Here is a 20,764-nt window from a genome sequence, read left to right on the forward strand (position 1 = left end):
TGTATTTTTTTCAGGCATAAAATAAACAGAAAGAAAAAGTTAAACACAATTTATTTGATATAGATGCTTTTTTATAAGTGTCAAAAACATACATTTGATCATTCTATTTCTAAATACAAATATAAACATTAAATGCATCACATATAGTTTTAAAGTTGTAGCTGTATCTGTTGTTGTCAGTTGAAATTCATTTGTCTCATTTTTAACATTCTTTGTTGCATCTCAAAATGCAGGCCTTCCTCCAAGGTCTAGGTAGGACCCCTGGCCGTTAGCATGTACATGTTGGGGCTGCCTGTAAATGTGTCTGAGCTGTAAATGAAAGGAGGAGCGGGGATCCTGACAGAGGCGGAGAGGATAAGAAGGAAATGGGTTATAGAGAGAAGTAGCAGAAGAGGGCAGGGTGTTATCTAATGAAGGGAGAAGGGAAGGGTGCAATACCATATCAGAAATGTAGGGGGCAGTTGAATTGAGCTGAGAAAAGGACCCAATCTCTGATGGAGCTACAGGAGGATATGCAGTGGAAGAGGCAGGGTACTGTGTATGGGTTGAGCCTGGGTGGATGGGGTGGTTTTGTAGGGATGCATGAGGAAGAAGCGAAGTTGCAGAAGCTGGCATATGAGTAAATGATTGTGATGGGATTTGTGAAGGGTTTGCACACTGGGGAGGGATATGGGAAAAAGTGGAGTTTGGAAATGACTGGGACATATTTGTCTGGATTTGAGCTATATTTGGAAGAGCTGAAACAACCTGAGGAGACCCAATAGATGGCATTGCTACATTCTGGAGAGGTGGGGGACCAGATGGGATAGAAGGGGGTAAGGAATAAGACATGTGAGCAGTTTGAGATAAGTTAGAATTGGACCCAGGGACTACATGTGTGGGCAGAGATGCAGGCAGAGAAGATAGTGAAGAAGCAGGTATTGAATTGACTGTGGGGTTGGTAAAAAATTGTGAACGAGCTCCATTTGCAGAACTGGAAGTCATTTGAGAGAAAGATCCAGTTGCTGAATTTGTTGGGTTTTGGTAAGATGAATGGTTCATATGAGACATTGCCAATGATTGAAAAGAGTAAGATGGTACATTTTGTATGGGCAAAAAGGGTTGGGAATGGGTTGAAGAATTTGTATTGTTGGGTTGTGGTGGGAAAGGGAAAGCAGTGGTGTTGCTATCCTGCTCTGATGGGGTATTTAGAGGGGTGGATGTGGACTCTGGCACAGAATTAAATGGGAAAGCTGTTGCCATTTGATTTGGATCTGGTTGTCCATTTTGATGTGCTTCTGGAGGAAAAGGAAAGGCTGTTTGAGATAAAATTTGGGATGGGGGAGTAGTGGTATCTGAATTGTTGGAGGATTGCACTGGAGGAAAAGGGAAGGCAGTTGGGGTGGAGTCTTGGACAGCAGAGGGTGTAGAATTGGATGAAGACAAACCACCAATAGCCTGACTCTGAGCAGTGTCAACTGAAAGACCAGAAGCACAACTGTTGATAGACTGGCAAGAGGGTTGAGGAAGAGAATGGAAGGGTTGGTTAGGAGGTGTGTGAGGGCTTAAGGTTTCTTGTGATGGAAGAATGGAGTGGTAGGAGGAAGAGGGCAGTTGGGGAGAAGAGGATGATTGACAGATGGAGGAATGTGTAGAATCCTGGGGAGCAGTAGAGGAAGAAGTGATTTGAGAAGAAGAGTCCAGGGTAGAATAGTGTGATGAAGCTATGGAAGAATAATTTTGCACAGATGTTGTATTAGAATGAGAGGATGGTAATTCAGTCTGAGTGGAAGAGAGAGATGAATAGAGGGATGTAGACTGTGATAGAGACACTGGTTGGTGTGATGAGGATGTAATTGAAGGAGCTGCAAATGCGGTGTATGTGGAAAGGCCTATCATCTGAGTAGACCTGTAAAAAAAAAGAAACATGGTTGTAAGGCACTTGCAGTGTTGCCCATTATAGATGGATTTAGCAGAACAATAGCTGAATGAGACTTACCCATCAAGCAGTCTACTGTTCACCTCATTATTTGAGATCGACTGAGGTTGATTCTCCACTGAATTTGAAATCTCTGAGATCTCAGGCATCTGGGAACTCATATATGCTTGACTAGAGCTATGCTGCTGTACTGTCCGCTCTGGTAAAGTTGGCACATCTGAGCAGAAGCCTGACTCAGACAAAGACAGAGTGGTGCTTTCCAGTCCCATGGGCTGTGGTAGTACCTCAGTGGAATCACATGGGTCAAATGATTCTGGAGGAAAGACAAAAAAACACTTAGTCACAGAAACAACTACTCAGTTTGTTTTAGTGTCTGCTTTGATAAATCAAAAATAAAAGTTTAATAAAATTACCTATGTCTAAAGGTTCATCTTGATTGGGTTGGTTTAATTTCCTCTTTTGCCTTGCCTCTCTTTGTCTGGTAAAAACAAAAAGTAAAAAGAGTGTGATTTATAATGAAAAGGTTTTTCATGGTCTTCAGGTTTTTTCAATCTTTCACTTTATTTAATGTATTTGTGTAAACCCTATTTGACCACTGAAAAGGCACAACTTACCTCTTGCAGTTCATGCCATTCTCCCTGAAACCTTTGGCGAAGGGATTGGAGTTGATCTTCAGTTCAGTTATCTAAGACAACACAAAATGTTTCAGTTCAGTTATCTATAAAAACACAAAATAATCTGATACAAAATGTATCAGAATACTTCTCAAGCACTTTTAAAGTGAGCTGATCCTTTTCTTGTGTTTTGTACCTAAATGTTTGCATTCAGTGTAAAGTTTGCTAGTCCTTTAAAATAAAATTATTATACCTTGTTGTTCTGGTAGGCTGTAACAGTAATAAACTGTGTCTCAGGAAAGCTAAAGGTGTGTTGAGCTCCACCCCACATCATTATATCTCTGGTTTCAACAACATGTACCCGTGCTTGGTACTTGTGTAGGGAGTGCAAAATGACCTGGTGAGCAGATATTTTTAAAAGAAGGTTAAAATCCCTTTTGATGGCCTTTTAAAAACATTTATTTTACTTGCTAAAAACTATATTTACAGATCAAATAAGCAAGTACTATATATACTCACATATCCTTGTCCATCCAGTGTATTATTAGTGAGTTTGGCTCGGTGGAAAGATATGGTTCGGTTCTGCCAGTGTTCACCAGTTGCAGGAGAGTCTGGGTGTATGAACACCCTGTCTGGAAGTCGAGCTTCAGCTCCTCCCACCACCTGCCAACTGTCGTCTTGGAAACGATAGCGAAAAGAGTCTACAGGTATGATGTCCAGCAGGATAATGTAACGCAAAGATGGGTTTAAGCCAGACACTTTAACTTTTAGTTGAGGAAACATCCGTCTGAAGAAGAAAAATTCATAAAAATTACAAAAATGAGAACTGCATTCTGGTCAGAGATCATCCTGGGACATGGTTACAAACAGCATTAAAAAAAAGCATAACAGTAATAATGTAAAAGTAAAATATTTGTATGTAAAAATATAGTCTTTTTAATTGAATAATACTATTTTATTTTATTGATTTATGAACGAATGTTCTAAATTTTAACTTGATTGACAAAGAACCCCGTAAAAAACATATAGAGTAAAAAGGTATAAAATTGCATATCCAAAACATTTTTTTTCATTGTGCTAAAACAGGATTTTACTCCATTAGCTGATTTAACAGCTTTCATGTGAATTCATGCATCAGACTAAAAGAAGTGCACTACCTGCCCTTCTTGGTAATGATCATCTCTGTGCCAACTGTGCTAAACTGTTTCCACAGCGATATATTTTCCAGCTCTATCTTTATGACGTCATCAGATTTCCCAAAACCGTCTCTTTTTCCCGGAGGTGGAGGAAGCAGACGAGGAGGAAGGCTTCGTGCTGCCAAATCACATGATGTAGGGTACAGGGGCATGTGGGCTGGTGGCTCTCGATCTTAAAGACAGAAGAATATCAATATATCATGCATAGAAGTCTTGCATTAAAATCTGGCACAGTATATTCCTGAAAATTATTTATATCAACTATCACATTTTAACCTCCGGTCTGAGGAGTTCACATTCTACAAAAAAACCCTGATAAACAGCTGATACACTGAATGGAGAGGAGAAGATAATAATAATTGTTCATTAGTTCAATAAATGTTTAGAAAGCTGAAAACTGCTCTAAAATAATTGTTCATTCGCCTTAACAGTTTTGTTATTTTAAAATTATTCTGAATCTGTTTATTTGTATAAAGCTGCTTTGTGACCAAATCAACTTTCTTTGCTGCATTATAGCCAAAAGCAGTTTACAAATTAAGTGAAGTTAATTAACTTATCAGCTAATTTTTTAAATGACCTTAGAGCAGTCTTCGTCTATATGACGTTCACAATCTACAAATAATCTGTCTTCATGTTAAATCCAGGTAAAATTAATATCAATCACAATACATAATATCAGTTAATAAGGCAACACACCCAAACACAGCAACTAATACATTGAATTATTAAGAATGGGTGACCGAAATTTTCCTCTAATTTCCCTTTCATTTAAATCACAGTCATGCACATTGAGTTTCTTTCAGTTTCTTTCTGGCAACATTATTACTACATTATTGTACACCTTTAAACGTGGAACACTCTCTTACCTCGATAGCAGCAGTCTCCAAGTCTTTGTGCTGCAAGAGCTAAACTGGGATACATCTCTACTCCTAACATCCTCTTGCCTGTCCTTGTTTCCCTTATGAACCTAAATAAAATCCTTTTTTTTGTGTGTCAAATCTTCCAATTTATTATGAATGCCCTAACATGTCTTGCTTATTCTCTTGGTCTTGTCTTGTTTCCAGCCAGTGGTTCTATCTCTGTGTTATATAGGTGAGTGTGTATTAGCATATCAACCAAATGGCACAAAGTTTTCACACCCTTTCCCTTTCTTCAGTCTCCATCAGGCCTAGAAGGACCACATGCCTGTCCTTTGCATACTGTTTAAACAAACAAGCACATACACACTCAAGAGCACATTCATGCAAATTTGTACGAAGGCATACAACATTTATACAGACTTGAGATTAACAAAAAAAATTAAAGAATCTGTTGTAATTAATTATGGGCAATTATCGTCACCATTTAAGTGGATTCCATTTGCATCTTATAGTCATGTTATAACTTCACCAGATACTTTTCAGTCATAACTCATTGAGAATGAAATTCTAGTAAAATATTGCAGAATATTTGACTGGTACAAGTTCGAAATAAGTTAAATACTAGAACATTCAGATGATAAATAGAAAATAAAATAAAAATAAAGTTATAAAAATAAAGTTATATCATATAAATATATATAAAATAAAGTTATAAGAACTTATCTGTTTGGATTGTGTATATCAGTGGTTGTCAAAGTGTTCATAAAGGAAAGCCAGATTCGTATCAATATCAAAACAGCTGAATCAATCAAAACTTAAATAACTTAAAAACAAACAGGTTTACAAATTATTTTAATTTAAATCTATGTCGTCCTGTAAGTACACATTTACAAAATGCTGAAAAAAGCTGAATAATTGAATTGTTGGATGATGAACATAAAATAAATCTACACTGAGGAGGCATGTGGAAATTATTTCACATTTAATACAATCCCTTAGGAAACTAATAATAAAGTTACTTTTGTTGGTACAATCTATTGAACATTTTATTATTCAATTAAGGTTTACATGGCAGCGCAAACTGAATATAGAAACATTGTGACTCTTTCTTTCTTTCTTCTCTCTGGTAAAGGTGTGGATGGCAGTTTTCACCTAGAAGCCTGTGGCACAGATTGGCCTTCTTGCTGCAGTTTGGTCTTCTAGGTAAACACCACAGCTCAGACCCAATGTATCCAACATTCCTGAGACAGCCTTTCAATAACAATGAGCTGTAGAATAACAAGCAACAAGGTGCTGGATGAAATAACAACTTCCCACAGTCATTAAGCCTTTAACAGCTTAGTCTGTTTAGTCAGCTGAATTGTTAGGAGTTTTCTTTTACTACAATTTTTTCAGGTTTATTTTGTTCTAACAGATAATCATTTTACAATTAAAGATATTTGTTTCACACAATCCATTATAAGATATAGTGTATATAACTAAGGGGAATAACATCTGGTTTATTGTTTTTTTTTTTATTAGTTTGTTTTGCAAGATTTTTTCACCATGTCTCCTCAAGCTTGCTCATCGATTTGATTCAATTCAGTTCATTTCAATTTCATTCAATTCAATTCAATTCAATTCAATTCAATTCAATTCAATTCAATTCAATTCAATTCATTTGGATTTGATTTGATTTGATTTGATTTGATTTGATTTGATTTGATTTGATTTGATTTGATTCGATTCGATTCAATTCAATTCAATTCAGTTTACTTCAATTCAATTGAATGTGATCTGTTCGATTTGATTCGATTCGATTCGATTCAATTCAATTCAATTCAATTCAATTCAATTCAATTCAAATCAATACAATTTATTGAGACTGCCACACTGCAGATTTACAGAAATCCAGTTATAAATTTGTCATTAAATAAATAGGCAGGGGAAAGTGGAACGCTCTAGATCTGAATTATTATTATTATTAAATAATATAAAAAATGAAATACAATTACTTGTAGGCCTGTTTTTAAGTTATTCCATTTTTAAACAATGCTATGTGAGTTGAAAACAATTTTCAGAATTAAGCGCAGGTACATTTTTGCAAAATCACTTAAATCAAGTTCATTAGTTCACATGTGGTGACCTTGACAAGCTGTAGGAAGACCCCCTCTTGGTTGGTAACTTCTCTGTTTCCCCAGCTCTTAAAGTTAAGCCAAGTGTTGTAGTTGTTGTTTTTATTTGCCACTTGATGGGGTGTTAGAAAAGACAAACTGGGCAAGAGAGGAAGTTGAGGTGTGATTGCCCCTCCTCCTAAAGTTTGTCTCCCAGTCTTAAGGTCATTACATCCCCGTGTGTGGTGTGTGTGTGTGTGTGTGTGTGTGTGTGTGTGTGTGTGTGTGTGTGTGTGTGTGTGTGTGTGTGTAAGGGAGTGTGTAAGGGAGTGTGGAATTGGAGATTGTTAAGTCTAACGACCTTTAATGTGTTTATGAGTAGACAGGTGTCCCATTCTAAAAACCAGTAGCAGTACAGGCACACTTAGTGGATATTAGTGATAATGAGTGTATTTTAAGCTGCGGAAAAACACTGAACTGTGCTAAATGTGTTTACTGTTGCTGTTTAACTGCAAACTGAAACTTTAACACCTCACTTGTAACACATCAGTACAAAATAGATAGATAGATAGATAGATAGATAGATAGATAGATAGATAGATAGATAGATAGATAGATAGATAGATAGATAGATAGATAGATAGATTAGACAGGATGTACAGTAAGGTATAAATAGATAAACATAAATAAAATAGATGTATGTAAGGCACAATAGGTGTAGAGAATGAGGCGTATAAAAAATACAATATGTAATATGTACAATTGTACAGTGCCTTGCAAAAGTATTGACCCCCCTTGGCGTTTTTTTCCTATTTTGTTGTCTTACAACCTGGAATTAAAATGGATTTTTTGGGCGTTTGTATCATTTGATTTACACAACATGCCTACCACTTTGAAGATGCAAAATATTTTTTATTGTGAAACAAACAAGAAATAAGACAAAAAAACAGAAAACTTGAGCGTGCATAACTATTCACCCCCCCAAAGTCAATACTTTGTAGAGCCACCTTTTGATGATGCAGTGGTAAAAACTCATTAGAATCCCTGGGCACAGATTAACTTACTTAAGACTGTTTAAGACACAGGCACTGTTGTGCCTTCCTAACCAGACCTGAAATGTTTTGGTGCCAGGACAGACACTTTAGAGATGTAAACTCCCAAAAACATAAAGCTGGAGACCCTCTCTACCTCATTTCCATTGATGTAGATTCAGCCCTGTGGGACGCCAGTGTTCCGAATGAGGGCTAAGGATACCTGTTTGCCCAACCTAACAGACTGAGGTCTGTTGAAAAGAAAGTCCAGAATCCATCTGCAAGTGGAGGTGCAGATACCCAGGTCACTGCGCTTAGTGATCAGTACAGTGGGAAGGACTGTACTAAATGCAAATCTAAAGTCAATGAACAGCATTCTGATGTAGGTGTTGTTTTTATCCAGGTGGGTAAGGGCTGAACGAAGAGCTGTGCAAACTGCATCCTATGTTAAAATGTTTGGGTGATAGGCACACTGGTGTGGGTCTAGTGTCGGTGGTAAGCCTGCAGTGAGCCTGATTCAGAACTAGGTTCTCAAAGCACTTCATAACAATAGGGGTGAGTGCAACTGGCATTCGGCAGCTGAGTGCTTAGGCACTGGTATGATGGTTGTAGTCTTCAGGCATGTAGGAACCGTGGCTTGGGCCAGTGACAGGTTGAAAATGTCAGTGAACACCTGTGCCAGTTGTACCGGTATGTCGTCCGGACCAGCTGAATTGCGTACATCCACTCTGCTAAATGCTGAGTTCAATTAAATTCAAAATCAAATTTAAATGTTGTGTGCCATTTTTTTTCATGTAAAGATCTAACTGAGGAAGTCCTTTTAAAGTGATGTGCGTTATGCCATGACTGGATTCAGCATTGTGTAATTGTGGGAAGCATGAGTAGTTTTGTGGTGTCCATTGTGATACGCAGTGCATAATACTGACCGCAAGATATATGCAATACCTTCTTAGAAAGAGGATATCACAGAGGAGACAGGATCCCAGGCTTGTGAAGAGGCAATAGTCCTTGTGATGTCTTGTGGAACGTTTTGTGGTGTGTCTTTTCAACAGAAGCTAAAGATAAGCTATAAAGGCATACTTTTGGAGAAACAATTCCTTGGTGCGACAAAGTTTACATGCATAAAATTTCAACTTATTCTACTTCACATCATGCAACAGTGAACATGTTATATTGTTGTTCCATTAAACATCGTTATTATATCTATATATACTCTTTACCCTCAGTCTTCCATCCAATAAACCAAATAAACTGTTGTCATGTTATACCTGACCAGACACAGCTCCTGACACTATTTACACACACCTACACTCACATGTTCCCTCGTGCATATTCTGATGGTTTAGGTCACGCATGAACAGTGTGATTAGACCAAGATAAATTAAACTGTTGCTCACAATACAACGTACTATCGCACACCATGGAATCTGAGACGGGAGTTGCGCTCTTGATTGTGGCTGTAGGATTTTACATCCTTTGCTCTTTTTATCTGCTACATAACCCACTTATTCTTCATAAAAAGAAACGTGTAGCCTTTTGCAGCAGACATATTTCTCACAGAGGAGGTGAGAAATTAGTTTTCTAATTTTGTGATTGTTTTTTTGGAGCAACTATATAATTTTAACCAGTGTTTGCTTTTTCATATCCTACATTAAATGGTGATATTTACTTGTCTGGATAATAATAGTGATAATTATCTAATTGATATTCTTGATCATTTCACTCAGGTGCAGGTGAAAAGATAGAAAACACAATGGAGGCTTTTGCACAGTAAGTAAGACAGATCTTTCATATAATTTCAATTCAATTTAGTATGTCTCAATTTATTTTAAAGCCTTAATGACTGGATCAGAGCTTCTCCATAATGATAAAAAAAGTTTAAGTTTTATAAAATGCTTTACATCTTTAGAAATAATGTTTGTGATCTGTTTTGTGAGAGAACTCTGAAGTATTTATTTATTTATTAATTCATTTATTTAGCAGTTCTAAACTGTATAACCTTTAAAAAATTATTTTAAACATATTGCTTTAGCCCCTTTTTAATTGATATATGAATTTTTATAAGAATGTGGATGTGTATGAATAACTTATGCAAGAAATATGTAGCTACACAGATCATAATCATTGGCTAATAATTCAATTAATCATACCAATGATATTATTAGTATACTAATATTTTTAGTAATAATAATTATAAAAATAGATTACATACTCAGCATTTTTCAAGAATGGGTAGAATTGGGAAGAAATTAAATTCCTAGGAACAGCAGGCAGTAGTAACATGCGAAAAAGCGATTTTCAACAAATGAGTTCACAGGAGATATTTAAATAATAGAATCCAACTTTATTAGAAACCATGCAACTGAAAGCTCTGGCATTAAATATGTGCAAGTGTAACAATCAGTAGTGCAGCAGAGGAGAATCACAGGATACAGGAAGGGAAGCATTAAGAGGATAGATTATACAGATAGGTAATAAAAGTAATAATAATTAGCTCTCTGCCTTCCCCCTCAGTGCAGTGAATGTGGGAACTGAGATGTTGGAACTGGACTGTCATTTAACTTTAGATGGTTATGTTGTGGTGTGCCATGACAAAAACCTTGAAAGACAGACAGGATCTAATGTGGATGTTTCTTTGGTTAAATTTCAGGTGAGCATTACAAAAATTCTCATTATTTGTTTTATTATACGGATTTTCATTAAATAAAAAAGTTTTATCTAATAATATTTTATTGTTTATTGCTTAGGACTTGCCGCTATATAGAAAGAAGCTTGAGGTCACATTCAGTGTTGGTAAGTTAGTTTAAATTCGAGTGCAATTTAATGCTAGCCTATGAAAGAAAAAAAAGGATTACAGTGAAGTTAAATATAATATGAACGTCTGAAACTCTTCATCAGGGCAATACGGTAAGGGAGAGGACCGAAGAATTGCCCTGCTGGAAGACGTTTTCAAAAGGTTCCCCAAAATTGCAATCAACATCGAGGTTAAACAAGACAGTGATGAGCTGATACGAAAGGTTTGTGTTTGACTGATTACAAGGAGAGAAATTGAATATCGATAGTTTTTGTGATAATAACAGCATTGTGTTATTTAGGTCTCCTCCCTGGTGAAAAAGTATGACAGGGAAGGCATCACTGTTTGGGCCACTGAAGACTCTCACATCATGGCAAAATGCAGGAAACAGGTATATGAAATGTCTGCAATCTATAAATAATTGATGTATCAATTCTTTATTTAACACCTGAAAGGATTTAATACTTTATAATCTAACTTGTGAAACTGCATGCACAGAATCCCTTCATGCCATACAGCTTCACTGCTAGACGAGTGATCCTTCTTCTAGTACTCTACTATACTGGCTTCCTGCCCTTCTGCCCTCTGGGAGAAAGCCTATTGCAGTTCTATTTGCCCAGAGTTATCAACAGGTCAGTCGATTTTTTTTCTGTTCAAAATTTTAAAGAAATACCTATTCAGATATTCTAAACAGTGCAAGTTCTGAATTGTATATGGAATGCATTTCACTGCATGTCATACTAAGTTATTTATGTATCAAAGTAAGATAACTCAATTTAAAATCACCACACGGGCACAAACGATATTCTTTAGTTTCTGTAACTGCACTGCAGAGATGAAAAACATTCTTCAAATCTTCTCTCGATTTGTCTTGATTGTGAGAGAGAGTACAGTCCACAAGCTCACGCAGGTTTTTAAATACAGGATTGTCTGATGGTATATTCCAGTTCATAGGGTGATACATAGGATGTGTGACAAATCTCATTACAATGTAATGAGTGTTAATAGAATAACCTGCCTGTATATGCTCTTTCAGGAGTTATATTCCAGAGGAGTTTTTTCTCAAGAACAATTTTGTGGTTTCTCTCATTGAAAAGTAAGTCACCAGTCGTATTCTCTGATAATTTGTGTTTAATTTCTGTGCATGTGCTCTTTGAGTTTCTTTTCTGGGTTCTCCGGTTTCCTCCTCCCATAGGTGGGTTATCTATTTTAAATTGCCTAATGTGTAAATTAAAGTGTTCATGATGCCCCATGAAGGAATGTCATCCTATCCAAGGTTTATTCAACCTCGTGCTCAGTGTTTCTGGGACAGACACTTCACCCTAACCAGGATTAAACGTTTGCCAAAAATAAATGAATAAATAAAAGCATTAAATAGTTTTGTTTTTGTTTCTTCTTCAGGTTGACAATGAGAAAATCTTTGCTTGAGCACTTGGTAAAGCGAGGCATGCAGGTGGGTTTTTCGGGTTTGTCAATGTCTTTACTCATTCATGAGGATTAAATCAGACAGCTGTGATATTCTCTGTAAACTGCCCCCTGTGCCCTTTCTCCCTCAGGTCCAGTTGTTTGTGTGTAACAATCAGGAGGACATGGCTGCTGCTTTTGCATTTGGCGCTACAGGAGTTATGACCGATTATCCCACCATGCTGTCAGACTACCTGCAAAAACATCCTGCTGTTTAAGAGCAAAGGTGTGACAAGTAAAAACTGACTACATTCCAGTGTTGCACATTGATCATATTTATTCCTTTTAAATCATTATGAAATCCAATGTTAAACATGTGGGGAAGGTGTAAGGATACAGTTAACCAGATTTGGCAGAGTAACTGTTGTACAATGAGCATAATGAAATCAAATGATCTGCAGTGGGTCTTTATCTTTTTGGGAGATTGTTACAGTAACAGAGTCTGGCAGATGTGCAGCTAGGTGCTTCTTAAACACAGTAAGAAAACCTCTCTCGCTGTTACTGTGCTCACTCAGGATCACACTTGTGCCTTTAGAAACAGCATCCAGTACCTCGTGATGAGACATCTCGCCTGAAAATGATATTTCAGTAATTAAAATATTCTTAACATTATTTTGAATATTCTTAAAGCTCTTAATGAAGTGCTCGAGGCCCAATACGAAAAAAATATCCAAATAGGGTTGTGCTCATCTAAACCTTCGTAATTACTATAATATAAACTGTACCTGTGAGGACACATATTGTGTGCTACTGATTGTACTTTAGCTGAATTAGAGTAGAAGTTTAATATTAATCCGTCTATTTACTTCCGCTATTTTTTTTAAGAATATTGAGTCAAATCCACAAACACAAATATGCTGAAACATTTACTGAAATGAATTTACAAATACATTTATAAATATAGAATCAAAGGTGCAGAGCGGTCGAAAAAAAAGGTAATTTGGGCTGTTTGTGCAAAAATCTGGATGAATTCTATCATAATGGAATTAATTATATAATTATCAACATCATCGGAAGATTTGACCTTCTTTGTTAATATGACACTCGTCTAATGTGGTAAAAGGAGAAGTTAAAAGTATCAACATACACACTAATAAATCGATCATGCTCCAAGAGAGAATATGCTTCCTGATTTGCATATTTGCTAAAACCATGGATTTTGCCATCAGCTATCTCGGTTCCTCTTTTAAAAACTTGCTGTATTCCCATGAGAATGGCCACCATTCTGGCAAACCAGGAAGTCTGATCATTTACAGATCCTCACAGAGAACCATGACCTCATATATCATTTAAATTTTGAATGCCATTTTAAAAAAAGTTGACTTTTCTTTGATATATTGTGTCTTTGATGTTTAAATGATTCAAGTCCATATTTAAAATCAAACATAACATTTTGTTAAGACTTGTTTGACATAGAATTGTATTTCACATGATTACATGGTAAAGTGAGAAACAGTTGTATTGCTCATTCACTGTATTATTTCCAGGCAAAATGATCACAAAGCCATAAGAGTTTAACATACAAATTATCTTTCGGTTATTATTTTAACATTCTTACTGTGTTTTTTTTATTCTCTATTTTTATCGTAAATAATATTACTAATAATAAATCATCTCTGTTTCTAATAAATAAGTAAATGAATAAATATTCAACAAAAATAAGTGTGTCTGTGTGCGTGTCTGAAGGCATACCAGTGATGTAGAGGTCTGCTTTCACACCCTGCAGGACTGAAGCTCCTGAGCCAGCACACACAGCTACACTCTTCACTACAGATTCTTGGGAAATATTTGAGATAAAACACACAACCTTCAATTATTATAAACGGCAAACGATCGCTAAAGTCGCTAGTGCTTTCTTTTTACTTTCTGTTTCAGTTTTTTTATAGGAAAGAGAAAAATGTTGAATTTGTCATCTGAAATTAAAAACTATCTAAAATATTTTTAAATTAACAAATAGAATGATAAAAGAAAAGAAATGGAAATACAATAAAAATAAAAACGATCATAAACTTAAAATTCAAATATCATTTGGAAAGTAAACTGAATGAAGACAAAGTCAATAAATGATCAAACCGGCACAGGGACATTTGATTCATTTTTGTTACATTTTACTTAATTTTTTTTATATAATTTTATGAAATGGTCAAACATGGGTCGATCTAAATAGATTACTAAACAAACAGTTTTTTTTGTAAATTGCCGTTTGTCAAATGAGTGAATGTGAAGAAAACGGACCACGTCAGTAAGCACAAGATGAAGGAGATGCAGAATTATACTTCTCTAAATGGATATTTTTGTGTTGTGAGGCAAACAATGAATACACCTTATAAGAACATTAATGTCCAGAGTTTAAAAAAGCTTATTATAAATACATAATTCCTACTAAAAGTGCAATTTTTCAGAAGCAGATTTAGCCTGGAAAAGCAAAAGCACAGATTTGTTGTCTGCCTCTCACACTTTCATCTTTTTATAAAACAAAAGAATGATTATTAATTACGATTCATTATCATTACCGAACGTTTTCTGATTTCCCAGAGCCAGTCTAAGATAAGGCAGACCAAGGTGCTTCTTCATTCTCTGAAGTGCCACAGTGATGGATATCTGCTCATCCAACACAGCATGCCGTCCTTGACCACAGCCTAGTAATGGTGGCTACAGATGCACACAGCAAAAAAAGATGCCTTCTCATTCTACTTGTCATTTAATAACAGCAATTCATCAGCATATATTATAATCTTTAAAAAACAATGCTTTTTCTTGGTTTTTCCACTTCCTTTCTTTCTCATTAGACTTAGAGGCAGAAAATATTATATGTCAAATTCATTTATTAAGAAGTTTATAAACTGAATAAAATTCAATAATTTCTAATATGTTGACCACAAATATAAACAACTGCAAATATTTTTTGCATTGTAGTACAGTTCTTTTAATAAATACAACTTGTAAATGCAAACTTGTAAAATATACTTTAATTTATTATTCAGCAACATGTAATACAATGTAACAAAATGTACTTTTAATTCTTTTTATATTGTATTTTAACAGTCTTTAAACTATGTAGATGTACTACATTAAAGTGCACTTGTATTACAAAACTGATTTTAATTTATTAATTTTTTACTCAGGTGTGATACGTTAAACGATCTACAGGTGCGTCTCAATAAATTAGAATATCATTTAAAAAGGTAATTTATTTTAGTAATTCAATACAAAAAGTGAAACTCGTATATTTTATAGATAAAACGCCTGCAAAGGTTTTCTGAGCCTTTAAAAGGCAACTCAGTCTGGTTTAGGCTAAACAAATTATGAGGAAAGACTGCTGACTTGACAGTTGTCCAGAAGACGATTATTGACACACTGCACATGGAGGGTAAGACACAAACGGTCACTTTTTACACTGAAATAGGTTGAGAATTGTGATGCATTTATCTCAGTTATAGAAGCTGCAAACTTCAATTAACTCAAATATAAAGCAGATTTCACCCTTTCTTTATCCACCAGTGTATTAGAAAACGTTGCATTATTTAGGGGACTAGGAGTGTTGACTGCTGAAGAATGGTTAAATACTAGCGATAACCACTTCAGATTATATTTAAAAACATTATTCAAAAACATTTCCTGTAACACTGGAAAATGCATAATCTAATCACGTTTCTGTGAAGCAGCTCACAGGAAGTGAGCCTGTATCAGAGCAATGAGTTTGCTTACCGACACAAATCTAGAGGGTCTTATGGACCAAGACCTGTCCAGCAAGATATTGCTTGGCAGTGACACCAACTGATCCAACTTACTAATAATGTGCTTAAATTGCTTACATCTAACTGCATTAACTGTTTGCTGTTTGAATTCTAACACTGTTTGCCATCAGATTGATCACATCTGGAGTGAATCACTGTTGAATCCCTTTTTCTAAAGTTATATCTCTGGTTCCTGTGACCAAAAATCGAAACTGGCCATTTTGACAGGGTTGGTCTAATCTGCATAATGAATTGTAATTTAATTTAAATATTAAGACGGACACCAGCTCTTAACACTATTATGAAGAGAGAATACGCACAGTATATGAGGTGTAAAAACAGCTCTGTTTACCTGCTGGATCTGTGTGATATTTAGAGACTTGCTGGCTGTGGCGTTTCCTAATATAGTCTGAACAGTAGGGGTCAGTCCTGAGCTGGGACAGGTCAACATAACCTGCAGTGTCTCTTGTTCAGTCCTGAAAACACACATGATTATATTAGATTAGACTTTATTGTCATTGTCCAGAGTACAAGTACAGAGCCAATGAAATGCATGGAAACGAGAGTCTAACCATTTAATAGAGAATGTGAGAATGTTTTATTTTCATCCCCATTTTGCAATTGCGTGACTCGAACTAAATTACATTTTTACCTGATAGTGATTTAATTGCTTATGCAAACTAGATGGTGGTGATGTTCAGAAATCATTTACATATCAAAACTTTACACGTTCTAATTTCTACTTCTGAAAAATTAACAATTTAGATCTAAATGTCCACATACCTAAGTATGTTGTAGTGAAATGTTTCGCTTTCTGATGTCTTTCTGATGTCCTTCAACATATTATTGAGCTCCTCTTCATTTCTGGCTGTAAATTCCAGTCTGTGCTTATGGTAGGAGCTACAGACAGCCTGGCTTAGCACTGACACTTGCCCACTACCTGTATATAATAATACATTTGTGGTTGATGAAAAAACATGCAGGTTAATAAGATTTAACTGCTATTAGATTGTAATAAAAAAATAACCAACCTACGCCTTCTATCAACCAATCATTAAGTCCGCCTTTCACACAATCCCATGATGTATGAGGTGAGAAAACAGCTATTCCACTTTCTATAGCTCTTATAGCCAGTTGCTGTTTCCAATCCTTCTGAACAAGCCGTTTGAAAGACCGGAAAAGCGGTGGGTGATATGAAATGATGAGGTCACATGCCATCGCTTCAGCCTCATCCATGACATCAGCAGTCAGGTCATTGGTGAGGAGGATCGTCTTTATTGGACGCTGTTTGCCTGGTTCCACCAACAGACCAACATTATCCCAAGATTCAGCCAATGAGAGCGGAGCAAACTGCTCTAAAACTTCCAGAACAGTCTTCAAATCCATCGAAGAAGGCAAATGAGAGATAGAATGAGAAGAAGGAAAAAAAGTGGGGGTGCAAAATGGATGACAAATGGAAGAATGATAGAATGGTGCAAATCTCAGTAAGGGGTGTTTCCTCAGGAGGTGGGCGGTGTTTGAGTTGAGATTAAACTGAGACAGGCTGCAGCTCAACCTGAAAAATTGTCTTGAGATGTTCATAGACCGAGTAAACATGGATGAAGTGACCTCTGTGGAAGAATAAGAAATAATCATGAAATTTTCATGGCCAGCTTCAGGTTCATCTACCATCACCGTGATGAACTCTACACAACACCGCTACGACACTAATGGCTCACTGATGCTTTACTGATTTTACTGCCAGTGATCATAATGCAGGTTTGCTCCACTCTGTACATTCTGAATCATCTCTGGATAATTATAACTGTATATAATTGAAATATCCTATAGATATCCTAGTTTATCTTCTATATACATCTGTATATACACTGGGAATAACTTTTGTAAATACAAAGTACCCACCTATGTTTTCATATAATGTGTCTTACACAAATCTTGCACTAATCTAATATTAATATATAATATCTATAGAATTCGATATTGTATACACAGTCTTAAAGCACTTGCTCAACAGCTTCTACACATTTTTTTGTTTATTTGCTGTACATATATTTACATATTTATCTGCATTTGATCAGTTTGCACACTTGGTATAATTTACACTTCTTGTAGATGCTAAATTGTGTACCTGCACTATGCAATGACAAAGTTGTGTCAATGTATCTTAAATATAAATGGCTGCGTTCCATTTGGATTCCTTGTTGACATTAAGTGCACTAGAAAGACTGTAAACGCCAATAATATGAACCCTACAGAGTGCATGTATTTAGGGAGAACGGAGCAATTTGAGATTGACCCCCTTACTTTGGTAGCTCGCAAGCTAACACCCGCACATTTCCGTTAGTTGGTTTGGCATTAGCCTTACAAAAAAGCTAGTTTTCTTTTGCAAAATATTGCACACTAATATTGCAGATAAAACATATTGCTTATTGGCAGGAAAATGCACGAACACAAAAAACATTTTTAACTATCTCAACGCCATCTTACCGGCAGTGACACTGCTGAGACTTCCGGGAGGCGGGACTTCTGAACAACGCTAACTCTGATTGGACGAGAAAACGTTTTCGATCATGTTAACTGAGAAGAGGCATGGTCACAAAAGCTCCATCAAAAGACAAATTTGGATAGATCAAATAGATCACTTTATTCATCACGGGGAAATTCAGGAAATTTATAAATATAGTTTATTGTTTAAAACAAGCAATAAATTGTTCTTTATATTTAACCCAATGGTAGTATTATATATAGTTAAAAAGGGCTTGTCATTTTTATATATTTATATATGTATATATATATATATATATATATATATATATATATATATATATATATATATATATATATATGCACTGATTTTTATCATGCTCGAAGTATACTGTTGATGGCCTGGCTTCCACAATCAACTAAATGCAGTTGAGAGGGTTTAGGATGAGTTGGATTGGAAAGCAAGGAAAAAGCATCCAAAAAGCACCCAAAACCTCTAGGAACTCCTCAAGGTTGTTGGAAAACCATTATAGTTGACCACCTCAGAGAATGCCAAGAATGTGCAGAGCTGTCATAAAAGCCAAATGAAGCTACATAATCTAAGATCTAAAACATATTCTGTTTTGTTTAACACTTTTTTTGTTTACTATGTAATTCTATGTGTTCTTTCATAGTTTGGATGTATTTATATTAATGTACAATGCTGTAAAAATCACTGAAAATGACCTTATATGTGTGTGTGTGTGTGTGTGTGTGTGTGTGTGCGTGTGTGTGCGTGTGTGTGTGTTATGTGTAGGTGTTTTCTGTTCTCCACACACCCATGGTTTATACTTTAAACAGCTGAGAGTGCTGTGGGACACTAAACCAGCTGTGCTGCTGAATAACACTGGGTATGAGAGAGGCATGAGCAGATTAATTTGGATAAATGAGAGCAAGAGCACAGGAACATCCTGGCTGTATCACAAAATCTTATAGTGGATGGTTGCCAATTCTTGTTCATCCAACTGCATATTTTCCTCTTATAAATTACCCTGTTGCTGTCTTTTGCAAATGTTCATGACAGATGTGAAAGAGACACCCATGTCCTGTAGATAATTACTGTTGTAAGCCTCTGATAGCAGACTGTCAATATTTGTACTGGGTTTAATAAATACATTTTACATTTCTGTATACAGGGTTCAGACCTCCCCAGACTTTGAGATGTGATAGTTGCAGTTAACCCACATATGGCAGAATATTAAACAGCAGTACATTGGTCATATACTAGAACAAAATATTATTTCCATTTTCAGTCTGCATTTTCTATCGATGACTTCTTAGGGGCTTTTTAAAGGCAGGTTTTAAAAAAAGATGCTACTAAATTGAATGCTTTTACTGAATAGAAAACCTGCCAAACTACACACATGTGATTTGCATATCTTAAACAGCGCATCAGAAATATTCCCATGTAAATATAGCTGTAACTGTGACCATCTCTAAACAACAGACTCAAGTCTGAAAAAAGTTAATGCAATTTTATTCTACGGTTATATTCTAAATGTCATTACAGAAATGCATGCAACATCTCACTAGCAAGGGTGTTGTTGTACTGACAGTTGGAAATATTTGCTGCAACCGAATAGATGCTTGTACATCAGCTTTATAAACATTAAAATTAACATCAAGTAACTTATTTTAGTTACAATTTGACTACATTTTTGACTACATTTTTATTTAGTTACAATTTGACTACATTTTAGTTACAATTTGACTACATTTACATCAGGCTCATTCTCAGCCTCATGTTATACTAAATATTAGCACTCATCAGAACAGCACTTGTCCAAGTAAGTGAACTGGAACTGACTACTGTATAATATCATTATATTATACTCATAAAAACCTGCTCACATTCCTGTCCTGTCATATTTTTGCTTTATTCATTCCTCTGCTGTAACTCTGTAATCCTGGTCAGGGTCATTCCTCAGATGCCTGAGCCACATTTAAAAAGATTCAGATTCTGTGAAATCATCACCAATCATCCATATTTGGCACAGATGCAGGTTTTTGCGAATTAAAGTGTTGCTGAACAGAAGTACATGCCTCTAACTGAGCTCAGTTACTGTGCTGATGAATGATGCTGGGTCATGACAGCAATAAGGGCGGATTAATCTGGATTAATAAATTTTAGTGCGAACAGAAATATCCCAGATTAGGGACACGAGACTGCACAAAATCAAGTGCACATGCTATCACCAAAATGATCTCTTCCTCATACACACACTTGATTTTGTCTAACTTGCCTATTTTTTTATAGAATTGTCTTTCATACCTTGATTGAGTTATCAACTTTAAATAATTTAAACACATTACAAATGTATTACAGTATTTTATTTTGGCATTGATGGTTGTCCTCACATTTTTGTGCACATCTGTTTATCACAATTTTAGCAAGCTTGAGTGTCTGACTAAATGAAGGATCGATTTAAATAAATATAGCCAAGCGTAGCAATTTCACATAATTTATCATTCAACTGTATTTACCTGATATGCAGTCATCTGTATTACACATTTTGTGTAATCTTTGCTAAGTT

The 20,764-nt window shown here is 35.7% G+C and overlaps 3 protein-coding genes across 4 annotated transcripts; 1 reads left to right on the forward strand and 2 right to left on the reverse strand.

Annotated features, from left to right (window-relative positions):
* Window positions 1-179: 179 nt before the first annotated feature.
* tbx6 (T-box transcription factor 6) lies at window positions 180-4,664 on the reverse strand. The gene is made up of 8 exons (XM_046854428.1): window positions 4,595-4,664; window positions 3,690-3,900; window positions 3,052-3,319; window positions 2,786-2,929; window positions 2,533-2,603; window positions 2,332-2,396; window positions 1,979-2,231; window positions 180-1,888 (listed from the first exon to the last, which is right to left on the reverse strand). Exons 1-8 carry the CDS (start codon window positions 4,662-4,664, stop codon window positions 223-225), a joined length of 2,748 nt encoding a protein of 915 aa, XP_046710384.1. The 3' UTR covers window positions 180-222.
* Window positions 4,665-9,132: 4,468 nt separating this feature from the next.
* Window positions 9,133-12,206, forward strand: gdpd3b (glycerophosphodiester phosphodiesterase domain containing 3b). Its single transcript, XM_046853893.1, has 10 exons — window positions 9,133-9,277; window positions 9,440-9,482; window positions 10,227-10,362; window positions 10,460-10,505; window positions 10,611-10,729; window positions 10,808-10,897; window positions 11,005-11,138; window positions 11,543-11,602; window positions 11,908-11,959; window positions 12,063-12,206. The coding sequence occupies exons 1-10, from the start codon at window positions 9,133-9,135 to the stop codon at window positions 12,186-12,188; spliced, it is 951 nt and encodes a 316-aa protein (XP_046709849.1). The 3' UTR covers window positions 12,189-12,206.
* Window positions 12,207-12,224: 18 nt separating this feature from the next.
* nif3l1 (NIF3 NGG1 interacting factor 3-like 1 (S. cerevisiae)) lies at window positions 12,225-18,267 on the reverse strand. 2 transcript variants are annotated; one of them, XM_046854917.1, is made up of 7 exons: window positions 18,195-18,267; window positions 16,739-17,317; window positions 16,491-16,647; window positions 16,060-16,183; window positions 14,484-14,622; window positions 13,663-13,746; window positions 12,225-12,541 (listed from the first exon to the last, which is right to left on the reverse strand). In XM_046854917.1, exons 2-7 carry the CDS (start codon window positions 17,301-17,303, stop codon window positions 12,357-12,359), a joined length of 1,254 nt encoding a protein of 417 aa, XP_046710873.1. In that variant the 5' UTR covers window positions 17,304-17,317; window positions 18,195-18,267; the 3' UTR covers window positions 12,225-12,356. The 2 variants fall into 2 exon arrangements, with proteins under 2 accessions (XP_046710873.1, XP_046710872.1); XM_046854916.1 differs by lacking the exon at window positions 18,195-18,267 and adding an exon at window positions 18,012-18,157.
* Between the last annotated feature and the right edge of the window lie 2,497 nt (window positions 18,268-20,764).

Source organism: Silurus meridionalis, chromosome 7, assembly GCF_014805685.1.
Source record: "Silurus meridionalis isolate SWU-2019-XX chromosome 7, ASM1480568v1, whole genome shotgun sequence".
NCBI lineage: Eukaryota > Metazoa > Chordata > Actinopteri > Siluriformes > Siluridae > Silurus > Silurus meridionalis.

Coding starts and splice junctions, on each gene's coding strand:
- tbx6 (XM_046854428.1), bottom strand. CDS start 4,664: ATGTTAGGAGTAGAGATGTATCCCAGTTTAGCTCTTGCAGCACAAAGA. Junction 3,320..3,689: donor ATCATTACCAAGAAGGGCAG/GTAGTGCACTTC, acceptor TTTCTTCTTCAG/ACGGATGTTTCCTCAACTAA. Junction 2,232..2,331: donor AGATGAACCTTTAGACATAG/GTAATTTTATTA, acceptor TCTTTCCTCCAG/AATCATTTGACCCATGTGAT.
- gdpd3b (XM_046853893.1), top strand. CDS start 9,133: ATGGAATCTGAGACGGGAGTTGCGCTCTTGATTGTGGCTGTAGGATTT. Junction 9,483..10,226: donor ACAATGGAGGCTTTTGCACA/GTAAGTAAGACA, acceptor CTTCCCCCTCAG/TGCAGTGAATGTGGGAACTG. Junction 11,960..12,062: donor TGGTAAAGCGAGGCATGCAG/GTGGGTTTTTCG, acceptor TTTCTCCCTCAG/GTCCAGTTGTTTGTGTGTAA.
- nif3l1 (XM_046854917.1), bottom strand. CDS start 17,303: ATGTTTACTCGGTCTATGAACATCTCAAGACAATTTTTCAGGTTGAGC. Junction 13,747..14,483: donor GGGAAATCAGAAAACGTTCG/GTAATGATAATG, acceptor ATATTTCCCAAG/AATCTGTAGTGAAGAGTGTA. Junction 12,542..13,662: donor AGCAGACCTCTACATCACTG/GTATGCCTTCAG, acceptor TATCATTTTCAG/GCGAGATGTCTCATCACGAG.